Here is an 18,292-nt window from a genome sequence, read left to right as displayed (position 1 = left end):
TATAATTTTTGTATTTTTGTATTTTTTAATTTATTTTTTTATTCTCAACCAGATATTAAATTGTGGGGTTTTGATTTGGTTTTAATTATAGGTCCTGTGGGTTCCCAAGGGTTGAGATTGTCTTGTCCCATGCGTTAGTGTAAAGTGTAACCCAACAAATTACATTTTGTATAGATTGTAGAAAAGAACACTCACCTAACTAATTATTAATCACAAACTTGACTCATTTTGTGTGCATAACGTGAACCACAAAGAACGTAAATCACAACCCTGTTTTCAACAGTTTCTATAGATTAGCTTTAAGAAAACTAATTATTTGAAAACATGATTATCTAACATGAGAAAGATCAAATGCCAATTCTACCAACTATTATAACTTTCAATCATTTTTAATTCACAATTAATTAAATTGAAAGTTTCTTTCAACTAAAGTATATTTTAAAAACTTAAATCAACGTAAAATTATTTTTTAAATGTTAATTATAAAAATAATTGTAATATGTAATTACAATTCAACCGTTAATACCTATGGAAACCAAGTCCTAGAGAAGTAGAACAAACACATAAATCAAGAGAAAGGGCTAACCGTGTTAGCAATTGAAGAATAACCCTAATGTCTAATAGTAGGAAAGAATTAGGTAAACAATCTTAGTTGTTTCTCAATCATAAGTTATTCTTGCTAACCAATAATGAAACAAAATAGTTTTACAGGGATTTAAAAAAAAGTGAAATAAAAGATTTTTTTTCATAGATTAAAATTAATATATATGTGTGTTAACAATAAAATTTAGAGAAATCATATGAAATCAATTTTAAAAATTAATTTATGTATGAACGAATTTTAATTTATGAAAAAATCAATTTTATTTTATATTTTTCTCTTAAAATTTTATGAAAAAACCCATACGTACAAATAGATATAAGTTTGAAAAAGAATTAAGTCTAAGAACAAAAATAAATTTCAAAAAAGAAAAATTCAAATGAATCAAACGAGCAATACAGTTGTTAAATTTTCGAATATGAGTTTATCGTATATTAGTGGTGGTTAATATCAATGATTAATTCAATTCTTCTTTCACCTTGAAATTAATCCATCAATCATCAATTGATTTCGAAACTACTTGAGTTCAATGTGTGTTTGGTTAAAATGACCTCTTGTTGATAATACTTATCCAAAACCATACAATAAGTCAAAGATCTATCATTATTTCAGAAAATTGGGTAAAGTAATCAAATAAATAATAAAAATAAATGCTAATAAGTCCTTTATATGTACTAATTAAGGAAACAAAATAATAAAAAATATTTAAAAGAATGTTCATTTTTATTAGAAATATATATATATATATATATATATATATATATATATATATATATATATATATATATATATATATAAGAACTTAAAACATACTAGTAAAACCTATCAAATAATTTTGGACCAATATACACTCCTTATCAGAATCTAAAAATATACATGCATCGATTTTTATGTTGTTCAATTTCATGGTATGAAAAATATACACAGATTTTATTTTGTTCAATATTTAGGTATGAAAAATATTATTTTTCATTATGAAAAGTGGTTATGCATTTGGATCTCTTGGTAAATTATTAAAGCTTGATGTTCAACTTAAAGATGAAGTCATGGTGGAAAAGAGCTACTTCATGGCTCTCCATGATGTTTTGCACTTCTTTTATTTGGTTTTCTTTTAAGATATTTTCAGTTTTTACCTCACTTCAAAATGAACCGATTTGATAAAAGAAAACTAGTTGAGTGGTAAATAGAAACCTTAGATACGATATGGTTAAAAGTGAAAGTATTGTTGAACCAAATTATTGCTATGGTCCTAAACCATGACACTGTAAAGGTCTGTACTCAGCTATACTGAATGATAGTTAAACAAGTTAAGAGGCATCAGTGAGAAGAGAAGTGATGGGTGAGGTGAAGAGAAGCACCACATATGTAGCAACAGTTGTTGTCCTTCGTGACAAGTAAGGATTTCTGGCTTTCCCAAGCATGTAGGGTATTCTTACATTTTATGTTTTTTCAAAGTTGCTGTTTCAAACAATGACTGCCACTTTGCATGTGACTAGTTTCTACAGAACAAACTTTTGACTCCAAAGTCCTTTTTGTTACATATATGCTAGCTAGTTGTATTTGATTATTAAGTAGATGCTTTAAATTATATGGTTGGAAGAGTTTAATAGGCTTCAATGTCCACAAACTGGCTGAATGTGGATGAAATATATAATCGATTTGCGTCATATACGGAAATAAATTTAGGTATTCAAAATCCCGTAGTAGATATTTCATAGTATATACATTATTAAATAGAAATTAATTTTAAATATTAAAATAATTAGTTACTATTTGACTAAAATAAAATTATTTTATAAATTAAAATAATTATTGATATCTAAAGTAATTTCTATTATTAATAAAAATTTATAAAATAATTTCTAAATTGGTATCTAATCTCTTAGTTGCTAAGATTTTAGCTACTTACTACTTTATATTTTAAATTAGTTTCTATTAGTATTTTAGAGACCAATTTAGGATATAAAGTATTAGTAACTAAAACCTAAGTAACTAATTTAGATATCAATTTAGAAATTATTTGTTAATTTTTTATTAATAATAGAAACCAGTTTAGATACCAATAACTTTTTAGTCTTTAAATTAGTATCTAATTTAGATAATATAAGACAAATATCATTACGTAAATATGTATTTTTTTAATTTAATTTTTGAAATATGTTACTTTTAATTCTTAATTCTGATAGATATCACTACAAGAAAATTATTAAAAATTAATGACTAAATTAGATATTATTTTATAATCTAAAAAATTATTTACATCTAAAGTAATTTCTATTATTAATAAAAAATTATAAACTAGTTTCTAAATTAATATCTAATTAGCTATCAAGGTTTTAACAATCAATTACTTTAGATTCTAAAAAAGGGAAATTAAATTGTGTTTTAAATAATTTATAAATTCTTTTGCAATCATCGTCCGATGTTGATAGTTCAAACTATTAGACTTATACAACCATATTGTGTCTGCCTTGGGGTGCAACTCAACCTTAATAATTAACAAAATTACATATTTCAAATTTTTGTTCATAGTTACTCTCTTTCTTAAGTTAGCATAGACAATAATATCATATAATGTAAAAGAGATAAAAAAAAAAAGAAACAACATCCAGTTCTTGACCAACGAGTCAAGTTTAACCAGGTTGAAAAGTATATTTGAGTATTCTCTGGACTCGTAGCCACTCTAGGCTAATCCCTTGAATATTTTGTACTCAAGTCACTCTTGACTAACCATTGAGTTTACTCAAGTCTTTCCCAATCATTTAGTCTAACTACTAGAAAGTGCTTGCATCTTTTGACAAATACAAGACTTATGTTTTATCCTATTTCAAATCATCTTGCATTCTGGGAGGGGTTACGTCTTTCGATGAGTACAAGGTTTAGGTTCACTCTCCTAACCAGCTAGATGAACACTCTCAGTGTTCTTCTGATGACTTCTCCAATTCCAAGGATATGATAGATTCTCTGCTCTTGTTTATGGGATATCTTTCTGAAGCTTTGAGGATTCATCCACATCTAAGTAGTATTTTTGCACAATGCAAGCTAAGAGATGGTTTTTATCTGTTGAGCATATTCAACTCTTCTAATGTTTTTTCTATGTTTATCAAGCTTGATTATAGACAACATTAATTGCATTTCATTCAACTTTCAATGTGTTCCATCTTTACACAACATCCTTGATTGCTAATAGTGTTCATCTATCTAGGTAGCATAGCCTTTTGCACCAATTAATAGTAAAAGTGCATATCATAGAGAACAGGTAGTTGGGTCAATGTTGAAATGCCTTTGTGTTAGAAGGTTGGTGAAGAAAACAATTTTATATCATGCTCGAAGAGATCTTGATATTGACTTATATTTTATCTTGAACAAATCTCTTTGGTTAGAGGGAAGGCAATGTTGCAATAGAGAATAAACATTTATATTGACGAAATTATATATTATTTTAAAGACTAAAAATTATTAATTCTAAATTGGTATATAATTAACTATCAAAATTTTAGTTATAAACTTTAGAATCTAAATAATTGATAGCTAAAACATTGATAACATGAAAGCAATGATGGCAACAACAGTTGTGGAGTGCAATGAGGGACAAGCAGACGAAGGGCAGTTGTGTCATTTGACTCAACAGTGGGGTGCAGGTTGAAAATGAGGGGGTGCAGGAAGAAAAACCTGCTACTTAAATATGCCCTTTTGTTTGGGCTTAGTTTGGCTAAATCGTTTTTATTTCTCAAAAAGCACTCATGATTCTAACAAAAATATGCAATTGTTTCTGTAAAATAAGTTAAATTCCAGTTGCTAGTAAATTTCATTGTCTGCTGACTGCTAATCATTATAATCAATACAAATTTCGTAGTCAACTGCTAACAATTGATACGATGTTACCTAAACGGATTTGGCTAGGCAAATTAAATTTAGCGCCTGTTCAAATGCCCAATATCTGAAAGTCGAGGAACTACAACTGGTACACCTCGGGCCTTCTCAAGTGCAATACTTATCCTCAATGGTCTGCCTAACAGTGCCTGCAAAGAAAACATCACCTTCAGAAGGAACATCTACAGGAAAAGAAATAATATGGTATTCTTTATGTCTGACCTTTCCATCCATTGCTTCCTTTGCACATTTGGCATCATCTTCATTTGAAAAAATGATAAATCCAAAGCCTCTAGACCTGCCACTGTCTTTATCATACACTATCCTCACTACAAGAAAAGGTCTCCAAGAATTTAGAGCAGAAGGTCAAAACAGTAACAGATTCAAGGATAGCTATATTGTATACTGAAATTGAATTTATGAGAATCAACGAAAGGAACAAATCAGATGGTGGAAAAAATATAAGAGGTTGTTCACAAAACAGCTAAAGGCAACTCAAAGCTCTCGATATACACACTGTCAAACCTAAGAATAACTTATTTTCATCACCAGACTCGCTGAAAGGCTCATCAACTTTGTTCCCAATTGTGTAATTCGTGGTTGAACAATCGTCGTCCTATTGCCCAAGTTTCTCCTTAGTGTTAGCAAATTTGCGCCCAACATGGCACAGCCTTTGGGTTTCCAAGCAGTTGATACTCCATTAATTTTACACAAGTTTAGGGTGTAGAAAATAACTGCTTTATAAAACAGTTGTGTATTAGAAATTCTAGGATTATGTGAACAAGATAACTTATTAGTAACTTACATACTAGAAAATGTAGGATGACAGTTATTTGAGAAAATAATGTATTAAGAGTATATATATACTACTGGAAACATAGGCCTCGTTCTGCCGTGTCCACATTTATTTTATTATACAATAAAAACAGTAATCAAAAGTGGTTTTTTAAAAAATAATGACCCCTTTATTTATTGATACCAAATGTATCTTCTTTATATTGATACCAAAACTGAATTCTAATCCCTTTACTAATTTATTTATTTATTGTTATAAATTATAGAAGGTTGTGTAATTGGGAGTGGAGTACTCTCTGTGGGAGACTTTTGTCTCTAGGACGGTAAGTGTTGATGTGGGACTAACCCACCACTCTTGAGATTGCAATTAAGGCAGTCCCAAAGAAGCCAAAGCTAAGGCAGAAATGGAGTGACCACAATTAAGGTGGCTTCCAACACTCCCCTCACACTGCTAGCTTGGAAGGTGGCCCAATAATAGATCTAAGATAGGCTTTGATACTATCTTAGAAATTGGACACAGGGCTTAACTCAACCCCACAATGAGAATGATACAAATCAATCAATTGAGTTCAACTTCTCTCTAAAATTGGTTTATGTTGAGCTTTGTTGCCACTGCATTCATCTTTTCCATGCCAAGAAACAATCAAGGGAATTTGAACAAAAACTCAAGCCAAAATAATTCCTATTCAATTCATAATAACTCTAGTCAAACCCAACCAGTCCCAATTTTGTTCATTAGAATACCATGACTCTAGTTTCTCCTCCTCTAACAGGTGGAAATTACAACAATTTGTGCTCTTTCAATTAAGTGTTTGTTGATTTTGATGGACAAACTCAAATTTGTTGACGCATTCAAATGTTAGAGAAGTTTGATCAGATTTATGACCTCTGGGAGAGATGCAACAATTTGGTAGGTACTCTCCTCGATCTTGAAAATTGTATCACCTTTGATTTTTGAAAGTATAGTTTACGTTGATCTTGCCTACGATGCCTGGAGGGAACTTTAAAGAGAGATTCCTTTAAGCAAATTTGGTAAGAGTTGCAGAAATTGGACAAGAAATGTATGATTTCAAGCCAAAAAAAAAAAATCCAGTCACAGAATATTTCAATAAACTTAAGATTTCCGGGAGTAGGAGGTTGACTACATGGATCACACTACAGTTGCTACGATTCTACGAATAATAACCAAAGCTTCAAAAATATTATTTAGCCTAAGATCTCCCTTGACTTCCTCCAACACTTTTTTGGTCTTCCTCTTCTCCTTTTCAAAAAATAAGAATCATACTATCTACATTTCTAACGGGCTCCTACAGTGACCTTCTTTGTACATGTCTAAAATGAAGGACATTGGTAAATCAAGTTTTCAGCAGTTCAAAGAGGCACAGTTTAAATCCTTGGGTTACTGGATCTACAGATATCAGCCAGGTCATTTCTTGTCTATCTGATAAAGAGAATGTTGACTGGACTGAGCAAGTGTGCACTTCTTTTATCTTTGTTCCAAACATACAATAGAATGCCTACCATATCAATTAAAAATTAAAATGCCAAATGATAATGTTTTAACGCTGGATTTGCTGGAGATGTGAAAATTTCAGCATTTTATTCCTAAGCATGGGTTAATTGTGCCACAGTTCTATTTTAACGTGGTGTCCACGTCACAGCTTGCAAAATAAGCACATAGCAGATCTTTATTTGCTGATAATGCATGTTCAATTCAGGACTTAAAATTGAGGATGATTGGTTTGGCGAGCTTGAAGCAAGGACTCTTATCACTTAGATCATTGTTGGAATAATGTTTCTATTGAAGATATCATTATGTAGATAGGGAATATTTTATAGCTTTACTTTTAGGGATTTGCATTTTATATTTCCTTCTATAGTTCCCCTTACAAGTAACATTGTTTCTAAACCTTGTTCTGTATCAAAGGCAGCTTTTATGGCTCCTTAGTCTAGGCCATAACTCATTTGTTAGACTTCATAATTTGTGTAAGCATTTTCCTTCTATACAATTTACAAATTAATAAAGACAATTGTGATATTTGTCATTTTGCAACGCAAACGAGACTACCATATACTTTAAGAGCTAGGACATTTGGGAAGGACCACATTCTATAAGTTCACTGCTTGTTCTTCATAAGAGGCAGAGTTTGTGCTTTTGCCTCTGCCTCCTACAAACAGCAGTTGTTACATTATCTCCTCTACATGTCACTTATGTCAAGCAATCTGTTCGATACAGAGACAGTAAATGTGCACTCCGTATTGCTGCAAACCTGGTATTTGATAAATGAGCTAAACACTTAGACATTGACAATCACATAGTTCCGGAGAAACATGTTGCAATCCTCATCATGAATTTGATTTCCATTTCTACCGGTGATCAACTGCTGATGTCTTCTATAAGAGTCTCCATCCAGTGATACCTACCATCAGTTGGTTTCTAAGCTGGGAATGGTCAATATTTACCAGTCCTCAGCAAGTGGGGTATTACATGATGAGAAACAGAAACGGGAAAAAGGAGGGAATTAGTTAGTTAATTGAATCTAGCTGTCGGTTACTAGAATTAGTTAGTTACTATTTTTTCCCTGCACATAAACCCATGTACCTGTACATCACTGACTGATGAGAATAATACAGATAAACTGAGTTCAACTTTTTCTCTCTAAATTAATTTTACAAAGGGACATCTTACGTAGCAGAATTCGAATTTTGGTGCACGTGTTAACATGTATGTATAATCTTATTGTCCCATTCACTTAGGTGAACGCGAACTCACCACAAGTGCAACTTACATGACAGTCCGTCAAATTTGTGAGATGAGATGAGAAAAAACAAAATTGAGCAAATGCAGATGAAATACAAGAACAAAGAAGAAAAAATTGAAAAGTGCCACAACAATTAACAGATCAAAAGTAGAAGCGACCACAGATATAAAGAGAATCAAGGTTTCAAAGTGTGTTGTTTGGAATGGTGGAAAGAAAATGAGGGAGTAGAGAAAAGTTAATATAATGACATCTCAGTCCCGTTTAAACAAGCTATTAAGTTTCATACGTTACAAAATTACACTTCTAGACAACCACTAGTCCCAACTTTTGCAACAACACTTCAGTGAGACAAAACGTCGAACACGTAGATTCATGTCAGAAATATGGGTAAAAGAGAAAGACCTAGAAAAATATCAAGGCGCATTTTACCTTCAGTGACGTCTCCGAAGGAAGAGAAAGCGTCTTTGAGCGACTTCTCGTCCACTGACCATGACAACCCTGAAAGAACCTCGGAGTCAATAAAAATCAAGAAGGAGCAAAATAGAAGAATATATATATATATATATATATATATATAGAGAGAGAGAGAGAGAGAGAGAGAGAGAGAGAAGGACCTCCAACAAAGAGCTTGTTGGATGAAGGATGAGAGGGTGGAGAACAGTAGAATTGGCATTGAGTTTGAGGAAGAGGAACGCGAAACCTTGTCGAAATGGCTGTAGCAACAAACGCCAGAGATTTTCTGTTCATACTTCCAAATCAACAACCACGTCTATGTGTTTTTACATTCAAACAAAGCTTTTGGTTTCCCACCTATTTTTTAGCAATGATTTTAGTTTTTCAAATTGGGGTAATTTTAGTTTTTATCCTTCAATTTCTTTTAAAGATAGTCCCTCAAAATAATTAAAAAGTATAGTATTAATTTCTTAAATTTAATATTTATTGACTAAAATAACGTTTTTTTTATTTTTAGAGACGAATTTTTTTAATTTACAATATAATCAAACATTTTTTTAAGTGGATAGAAAACAGTAAAATTAGTGCTTTACGTATCACCTTTTTTTATTTATTTTTGGAGAGACTTTAAATGGAAAGGCCTGATAACATAATATAATGGATAAGCTTGTAAAGCCCGTAAATAAGTGGAGGGCTTCTAGTGTAAAATTTATAAGTTAACTTAAATAATTAGATAAATACCATAAAATAAATATGTTTTGCACTATTAGTATATTGATTAAAGATTAAAAACGAAAATTCTCACATAAATGATACATCATCAATGTACATATTCAAGAAGATACATTATTTATATCTTCGTAGATAGTCTAAATTAGATGGAAGAGAGATAATGTGTCGTATATAGAACAATTAAAGTGTGTTTTAGGAATAATAACATGGAGAAAATTATATTTTTTTATTATATATTAATTTGATATATAAGTTAAAGATAATTTATCAACTAAAGATATATATATATAAAAAAATATTTTATCTTGCAAGTTGTATGTTGAGGAAGATTAATCTTATTGGATCTAAATAAATATTTTCATAAATGCTATACAATTTAGTTTTTTTTATAATATTTAAGGAATCAAATAAATATTTTAAAGATTACACTTGTTTTTGCATATTTAATTAAATATATTTATCTCAAGACAAATATTGTAGGGTAATACATTTTCTATGTATAATTAACCATCATATCTAAATTTATTTTAAAAAATAAGTGCTCACGAAATGTATATATATATATATATGGTAATCAAATCTTATTTAGAAGTGTAGTGAATAATAAAAATAAGGTTATACTTAATTATTTGCTGACAAAGTCACTGTGAAGGAGAAAAACTCAAGGCAATTAGAGAAATGAATGTTGATGGATCACAACAATACTTTCATGACTTGGTTTGAAGTTGAAATTATCAAAGATTCAACAACATCAGAAACAAACAAGTTAATATGAATAGCAAATTGACTTTAAGTTTGATATCTTATGTTATTATTTATGATATCAATCATTGTTCATTTTATGTGAATTGTAATAAAAGTAAAATACAAAATAGTAGGATTACTTTATAAGTAGATTTGATGCAATTCTCTACAAAATCTTACACCAGGATTAATGTCATGCTATAATGTGATTGAATAGATTTAGGAGGTTTGTTATGTGATGTTTTATGTTCCTATTTGCTATAATGTAATTGAATAGATTTAGGAGGTTTTTTATGTGATATTTTATGTTCCTATTTTCAAGTGTAAGTAGATTGATGATAAAATTTGTATGAAAATTAACAAACCAAGAATGACACTATGTATTACCGGACAAAATCATTATTAGACTTAATTAGACTTAATTACAGGAATATAATCACTATTAATGAGTCTATAATTAGACTTAATTATAGGAATATAATCACTATTAATGGGTCTATAATTAGTCTTAATTACAGATGTTATGTTAGAAAAAGAATATGTACGGTTCTAATGCTATGGTTATATATATATATATATATATATATATATATATATATATATATCATTGCTATAGATGAAAGACTGAATAAAACAGAAAATATTAGAGCGCAAAACTCTGATACCGACAAACACAAAGCAAAGGCAACGATGCACAACCATGGCAGATGCACCAGAAAAGAATAATGCCAACAAAGCAGAGCACGAAGGAGGAGGTGCTAAGAAGACCTACTCGCCATATGATCTCAACGCGAGTGACAATCCCGGAAACATAATCACGCAAGTCCACGCGGAGAAAATTACGACGAATGGGCAAGAGCAGTAAAGATCTCGCTTCGTGCCCGGAGAAAATGGGGCTTCATTGATGGAACACATATCCAACCAGAGGATGAGGCACCCGACCTTGAAGATTGGTGGACCGTGCAGTCCATGATTGTCTCTTGGATTTTAAACACCATTGAACCAAGCTTACGATCCACAGTAGCATATGCTGAGACTGCACATAACTTGTGGGAAGACATTAAAGAAAGATTCTCGGTCGTGAATGGACCTAGAATTCAACAACTAAGGTCGGACTTGTCAAGATGCAAGCAGGAGGGAATGGTGGTGGCAACTTACTTTGGAAAATTGAAGGTCCTTTGGGATGAGCTTGCTAACAGTGACAAAATTCCATCTTGTACGTGGATGCAAGTGTGGAATTGGTGCTCAGTTGGAAAAACGAAGGGAGGAGGAGAAGGTTCATCAACTCCTTATGGGGTTGGATGACGCAAGCTACGGAACAGTAAGATCAAACATTTTGGCCTCAGACCCATTGCCGTCTCTGAACCGCGTATATGCTATGTTGGTACAAGAAGAAAGAGTGAGAATGATGGTCAAATCAACGAAAGAAAGGGGGTTGGTCGTGGGTCTCGCGATACAGGCCAACTACAAAGAAAAAGGGCGTGGAGATATGGTAGAAAAATTAATGACGTGCAGTCATTGCGGTAAAAATGGTCACGACATGAAGGGATGCTTCCAATTGATCGGATATCCCAAATGGTGGGGTGACAGACCAAAAAGTGAAGGCAAATGGAACGGCAGGGGACGCCAAGGGATGCGAAACAAAGGTAACCCGACACGTGCAAATGTGGCACACGCTAGTGGAAGCAACAGTCAAGCCAACAATGACGACAAAAAACTTGAGATGGCAGGTCTGACCAATGAACAATGGAAGGTACTGGTTGATATGACCAGCAAACAAAAATCAAATGAATCAGAGAAAATGACTGGTAAGAGCATTTGGGATTTGTGGATTATTGACAGTGGGGCATCAAACCATATGACCGGGTCACTGGAAAATTTGAGTGAAAAGGAAATTATACAAGGGTGCCCCGTAGGGTTACCCGATGGTGAACGTGTTCTAGCTTGCGAACAGGGAACAGTGACTCTTGAAGAAGGACTTGAATTGAAAAATGTCCTTTATGTTCCCAAATTAAAATGCAATTTACTTTCAGTACCTCAATTGACGGATGAAGAAAATTGTGTTGTAACATTCACTGATAAATTGTGTATTATACAGGACCGCACTTCGAGGACGCTGATTGGAGCAGGTGAACGGAAAGATGGGCTTTATTGGTATCGTGGGGTACGGAAGACTCAAGCATGTCATGTCAAGATGGAAAATCAACTAGCACTTTGGCACCAAAGATTAGGACATCCGTCATTTAAGATTGTGCAAATGCTTCCTGATATAAGTGGGAAATGTACTCGTGATGAGTTGAATAAAGTTTGTGAAGTTTGTGAAAAATCGAAACAAACGAGAGATAAGTTTTTCTTAAGTGCGCATCAAGCTTTGAATATTTTTTATTTAATTCATTGTGACTTATGGGGTCCTTATAAAACTCCTTCATCCTGTGGTGCTTCATATTTTTTGACAATTGTGGATGATTGTTCACGGGCAGTTTGGATCTATTTGTTAAAAGAAAAAAAAAGAGGTATCAATGACTTTGAAAAAAAAATTCACACTCGTTGAGAGGCAATACAACAAATGTGTTAAAATGGTTCGCTCTGACAATGGAACCAAATTCATGTGTCTAAAACAATATTTCATTCAACAAGGTATCCTTCACCAAACTTCCTGTGTCGGGACCCGCAACAAAATGGACGCGTCGAACGCAAGCATCGACATATACTGAATGTTGCTCGGTCATTACGGTTACAAGGCAATCTTCCCATTAAATTTTGGGGGGAATGCGTTTTGACTGCAGGCTACTTAATCAATCTCACACCATCCTCCATTCTAAAAGGAAAAACCCCTTATGAAGTGATCCATGGATGTGTACCCAGTTACGCGCACTTACGAGTATTTGGTTCATTATGTTATGCTCATAATCAAAGTAGACAGTGGGATAAATTTGATAGTCGTAGCCGAAAATGTGTGTTTGTCGGGTATCCATATGGCCAAAAAGGATGAAAATTATTTGATTTGGAAACATAAACTTTCTTTGTCTCTCGTGATGTACATTTTTTCGAAAATAAATTTCCATATTTTGAAGCCAAAAAGATGGACACTACACCACCATTGCAAAAACCCAATTATTGCCAACTCTTTAGAAACTGGAACGGACCCACATTTTCTTCATGAAGTTGCCTCCTCAAACCTAGATGAATGCATCGTCAACCAACCCATTGTATCTCCCATCCCAGCCAAGGAGGATGCTACCCTCACAGATGACTTCGACCACACTATCAACGACTCCGATCCGTGTATAGAAGCCTCGACGCTACCCGCGGATCCACCGCCGCGTCCGACGGAGACGGCGCCGTCGGTTTCTTCACCACCGCTGACGGCCGCGGTTCCCCTTGGGCGAGGGCATCGCGCGAAGCTGCCTTCCGTACGGTTACGTGATTTTGTCGCAGCCACCACGATACCGTCAAGCCCCTCTGTTCCGTCACCTCCTTCAACAGAATCCTCAGGTGTTTCGTATCTTATACATGATTTTGTGAATTGTGATTCCTTTTCTAAACATCATCAAAGTTTTCTTGCCTCTTTACACACCGAGCAGGAACCCCTGTTCTTTTCTCAAGCGGTCCGAGAACCCCGGTGGCGTGATGCTATGGCACAGGAGATTCATGCTCTCGAACTCAATGACACCTGGAAACTCACCGCTCTCCCTCCTGGAAAGAAGGCACTTGGGTGTAAATGGATCTACAAAATCAAATACAACTCGGATGGAACAATTGAAAGATTTAAGGCTCGATTGGTAATTCTTGGCAATCATCAAGTGGAGGGTTTGGATTACAACGAGACGTTTTCTCCTGTCGTAAAGACGGTAACCATTCGCACAACTCTAGCAGTAGCAGCCGCAAAAGATTGGGAGCTTCATCGGATGGACGTTCACAATGCGTTTCTCCATGGTGATCTTGATGATGAGGTTTATATGAAACTCCCTCCTGGCTTCCAAGAATCTCAACCAGGGGCAGTGTGCAAGCTTCAAAAGTCTCTATATGGCCTCCGACAGGCCCCCAGGTGTTGGTTTGCTAAACTATTTTCTTCTCTCACTCGTTACGGCTTCCAACAATCCCCGAAGGATCATTCCCTGTTTACTCTCAATAATAATGACATGCAGTTGGTTGTGCTAGTCTAGGTTGATGATCTTGTGATTGCAGGGAATAATGGTACTGCCATCCAATGTTTTAAAGGCTACTTAAATCAATGCTTTCATATGAAAGATTTAGGCCACCTCAAGTACTTCCTGGGGTTGAAGTTGCTCGCTCCCCCAACGGAATCTTCCTTTGTCAGAGGAAATATGCCTTAGATATCATTACTGAAGTCAGATTGTTGGGTGCGAAGCCCGCCACTACACCATGTGAAGAAAATCACAAATTGAGCTCCGCTACTGGTTCTTTTCTTTCTGACCCGGCTACTTATCGTAGACTTGTTGGGAGGTTAATTTATCTGTGTTTCACTCGACCTGACCTTGCCTACAGTGTCCAAGCTTTATCTCAATTTATGCAAAATCCACGCTCCGAGCATTGGCAAGCTGCTCTTCGCGTTGTTCGATATTTAAAGGGGCATCCTGGACAAGGAATACTCCTACCTCGAGAGAACAACTTACAACTCTTTGGGTGGTGTGATTCTGATTGGGCAAGTTGTCCACTGACACGGAAATCTCTCACCGGATGATCAATGGCTAAGACCACCCGAGAATTAAAGTGGATTAAAGACATTATCGCTTCTCTACATGTTCCTCATCCTGACCCAATTCATCTTTATTGTGATAGTCAAGCAGCACTTCACATTGCTAAAAACCCGGTCTTCCACGAACGCACCAAACACATTGAAGTTGACTGCCACCTTGTTCGAGATGAAATCATTCACAAGCGCCTTCTTCCATCCTATGTGCCCACACATACACAACTAGCTGACCTTTTCACCAAAGCTCTCGGTGCTAGAAAGTTTGGAGCCATCTTGGTCAAGTTAGACATTCAAGATTTACATGCTCCAACTTGGGATATTACCGGACAAAATCATTATTAGACTTAATTAGACTTAATTACAGGAATATAATCACTATTAATGAATCTATAATTAGACTTAATTATAGGAATATAATCACTATTAATGGGTCTATAATTAGTCTTAATTACAGATGTTATGTTAGAAAAAGAATCTGTACGGTTCTGTACGGGTTCTAATGCTATGGTTATATATATGTATCATTGCTATAGATGAAAGACAGATTGAATAAAACAGAAAATATTCTTTCACTATGTTTTTTTTTATGTAACATTGATATCTTATTCTTTATATAAAAAATAAAGGGAGATTAACAAATATGAACAATGTAATATTGATGACACGCGTTCATTTATGTCAACAATGATTAATAAAGATAACGATAATGATTTTGATGATGTATATGTCACTTAAAAAATCAAGATAGGAAAATATTCATATGACTCTTGTTAATGTTATATGTATGAATAATTATTTCTCTATTGATATATAGTTTTTTAAATGTTATTAATGTTTGCTACTTTATTTTGTTAACAAAAACATGATTGTGATCAAATTCCACCTACTTCTTTATACACGACCTTACAAAATCTACTAGAAGATCCACCATATTGAGGTTCTTGCACGTTGGTGAGAGAATATTACCAACAATTGATATTAACGTTTATGGAACCTTATGATAAATATTAGATCATTTAGCAACTATCTTAGAGTGGTAGCACATAAGAAATTTTTTTATCATAATATTATCTTAGAATTAGGTACCTCCTTCAATTATAATTTTAATAGGATATTTAATACTTGTAATATTCACATTGTTATTAACTTTTGTATGATATTTATTTTAACTATTAATTGATAGTCTTTTCATGTTATAATGTAGATCCATTGTGATATCCTTAAATTAGTAATGTATATAATTTATTATATATTTTAAAATATTAATTTATGTATATAATTTAATTTAATTTTATATTTTAATAAATTTTATAACTCTATTATTATTAGTGTCTATTATTTACAAATATAATTTCATCTTAAAACTTAATTATATGTTTTTTATTCTTATACTAACTTTTAATTTATTTTATTTGTACTTTGAGTTTTAATTTGTATTTTTTTATCTTATTAAAAAAGTAAATGTTTTAAATACTCTACTAAAATAAATATTAAATAAAAACTAATTTTAGGGACTAGTTAGTTACCATTTGACTATTATAAACTTAAAAAAATTATTGGTATCCAAAGTACCTTTTATTATTAATAAAAATTTATAAAATAATTTTAAAATTAATATTTAAAAAAAACTACTAAAATTTTAATTACTTACTATTTTATATTTTAAATTAATATTATTAATTTTTTAGAAACTAATTTATAATTAAAAATATTAATAACTAAAATAATGATAACTATTTTAAATATCAATTTAAAAATTATTTTATAAAACTTTATTAATAATAGAAACTATTTTAAATATTAATAATATTTTAATCTCTAAAATAATATATAATTTAATTAATATATTAACTAATTATTTTTTATTTTTAACTACAGATTTTGTTTAATAATTTTTTTATAATATTTTATCATAAATCAATTACCTATTAACAAGTTACATTGAACGAAAAATTCATTCACTATAAGTATACAAAGTAACACATTAACAAAAACTATCAACTTACCCAGTAATAATTTTTAAATAAAACAATAATTTCAATTTATTCATAAACTGACATGAAAAAATATACATAATTTCTTAAAAAAATGGACCCCTTTTATTTAGACCTTCACAGTTCCTAACAAGACCCAATGCTGGCCTTGCTTGAGTCATGTACCAAAACCAAATTTTGTCACTTATATGATCATTCACCTTTTTTTTTCTTCCAATTTTATATAGCGACCGCATCATAAGATTCATACACTTGAATCTTATAAACTCCTTGGAGGAGTATCACAACTTACATGGTTGACTTATTAGGCTCACTGTCAGGTGAATTTATTTACTAATTTCAATTTTTTTTTTCATTTTAAACCATTTTAAATTAGAGATAATAGTTTTCGGGAAGTGTTCTTACAAAGCATAAAAGCAAACTTCTTTCTATTTGATTTTTTCATGGTTTAGGGCTCTCAATCTGTCCTCTCGATTTGGACTCTAGGTCTGGATTTTTGGTCTCCTCCCGGTCTCCTCTCATGGGTAGATATCTCTTATGGGTAGATATGTGTACCTAAAAGACGTTCTGATGCTAAAGTCATAATCGGTTTAAAATAGTTATCAGATAAAATCACTCTTCTTACCTCTTGGGTTAGTTATTTATTTATAATGTTTTTTTATTGGACACAAAACCTGTTTGAGCTTTTTCTTTTTTACCTAATATTTATTAAATACACACCTATACATTTGGGCTTGTTTTATGAGCTTTGTTACAATAATTAGTTTAATATTATTAATTTATTTTTTCTTTACATTTAGATTTGCGGTCTAACTTTTCAGTCCAACCTTTTCAGTTTGACCTTTAGGTCTAGATCATCTTTTAGTCTTTATCTTTCGGTCTAGATAGTAAATTAGCTAATACAAATTCAATTCAAATATTAAATATATAATAAATAAAATTATTAAAATAAATTAAACATTTAAATCATTCAAATAATTAGACATTTAAGAGGAGAATATTGTATATTTTTTTAAAAATATAAAAATGTTAATAATTCAACTTAAATTCCTTTATTTTGTAGATTAGGTGAGTTGAGATTGTTTTCTTCTATAATTAGAAAAAAAAAAATCAATCTAACCCGGCTTAATATGTTGTGAATCGAATTCACTCAAGATTCCAGTTGATTTTTACATCCATTAGAAAAAAATATATAAAAGAATGATAGGAAAGAGATAATAGAAAAGTAAAAAGTCTTGTAAATGTAATTTTTTGTAGCTCTTAAATTAACTAAAAAACTACTAGAAAATAAATAATTTTAAGATATTATCTTTTAGAAGAGAGAAATAATATAATTAATTTTATGAAAAAAACTAAAAAATAAATAAATAAGTGAAAAAATGTAACTGTCTTCATAATAATAGCAATAAAAGGAAAATGCAATATTTTCTAAAAAAAGTATTAATATTAATATTTAATTATAAAATAGAAATATTTTTTAATATTAATATTTAATTATAAAATAGAAATATTTTTTAATATTAATATTTAATTATAAAATAGAAATATTTTTTAATATTAATATAGTATATAATTTGAAATTATAGAAAGAAAAAAAATAGAGAGTGAACCATACCTTATA

General features: G+C 31.7%; 1 protein-coding gene across 2 annotated transcripts; it reads right to left on the bottom strand.

The window, feature by feature from the left end:
- Positions 1-4,304: 4,304 nt before the first annotated feature.
- LOC137808362 (glycine-rich RNA-binding protein 4, mitochondrial) lies at positions 4,305-8,862 on the bottom strand. Of its 2 annotated transcripts, none has more exons than XM_068609432.2 (4): positions 8,646-8,862; positions 8,461-8,529; positions 4,697-4,803; positions 4,305-4,623 (listed from the first exon to the last, which is right to left on the bottom strand). In XM_068609432.2, the coding sequence occupies exons 1-4, from the start codon at positions 8,776-8,778 to the stop codon at positions 4,516-4,518; spliced, it is 417 nt and encodes a 138-aa protein (XP_068465533.1). In that variant the 5' UTR covers positions 8,779-8,862; the 3' UTR covers positions 4,305-4,515. The 2 variants fall into 2 exon arrangements, with proteins under 2 accessions (XP_068465533.1, XP_090155858.1); XM_090299732.1 differs by having other exon boundaries at positions 4,697-4,772; positions 8,646-8,852.
- Positions 8,863-18,292: the final 9,430 nt, after the last annotated feature.

Source organism: Phaseolus vulgaris, chromosome 3 (assembly GCF_051622355.1).
Source record: "Phaseolus vulgaris cultivar YP4 chromosome 3, ASM5162235v1, whole genome shotgun sequence".
NCBI lineage: Eukaryota > Viridiplantae > Streptophyta > Magnoliopsida > Fabales > Fabaceae > Phaseolus > Phaseolus vulgaris.
Note: the sequence above shows the minus strand (reverse complement) of the source record. Positions and strands in the feature narration are given on the sequence as shown.

Excerpts from the sequence above, each read along its gene's own strand:
- LOC137808362 (XM_068609432.2), bottom strand. The coding sequence starts at position 8,778 with ATGAACAGAAAATCTCTGGCGTTTGTTGCTACAGCCATTTCGACAAGG. Across the intron at positions 8,530-8,645 it reads CAACAAGCTCTTTGTTGGAG|GGTTGTCATGGTCAGTGGAC; the intron begins GTCCTTCTCTCT and ends AGGTTCTTTCAG. Across the intron at positions 4,624-4,696 it reads AGGAAGCAATGGATGGAAAG|GCACTGTTAGGCAGACCATT; the intron begins GTCAGACATAAA and ends TTTTCTTTGCAG.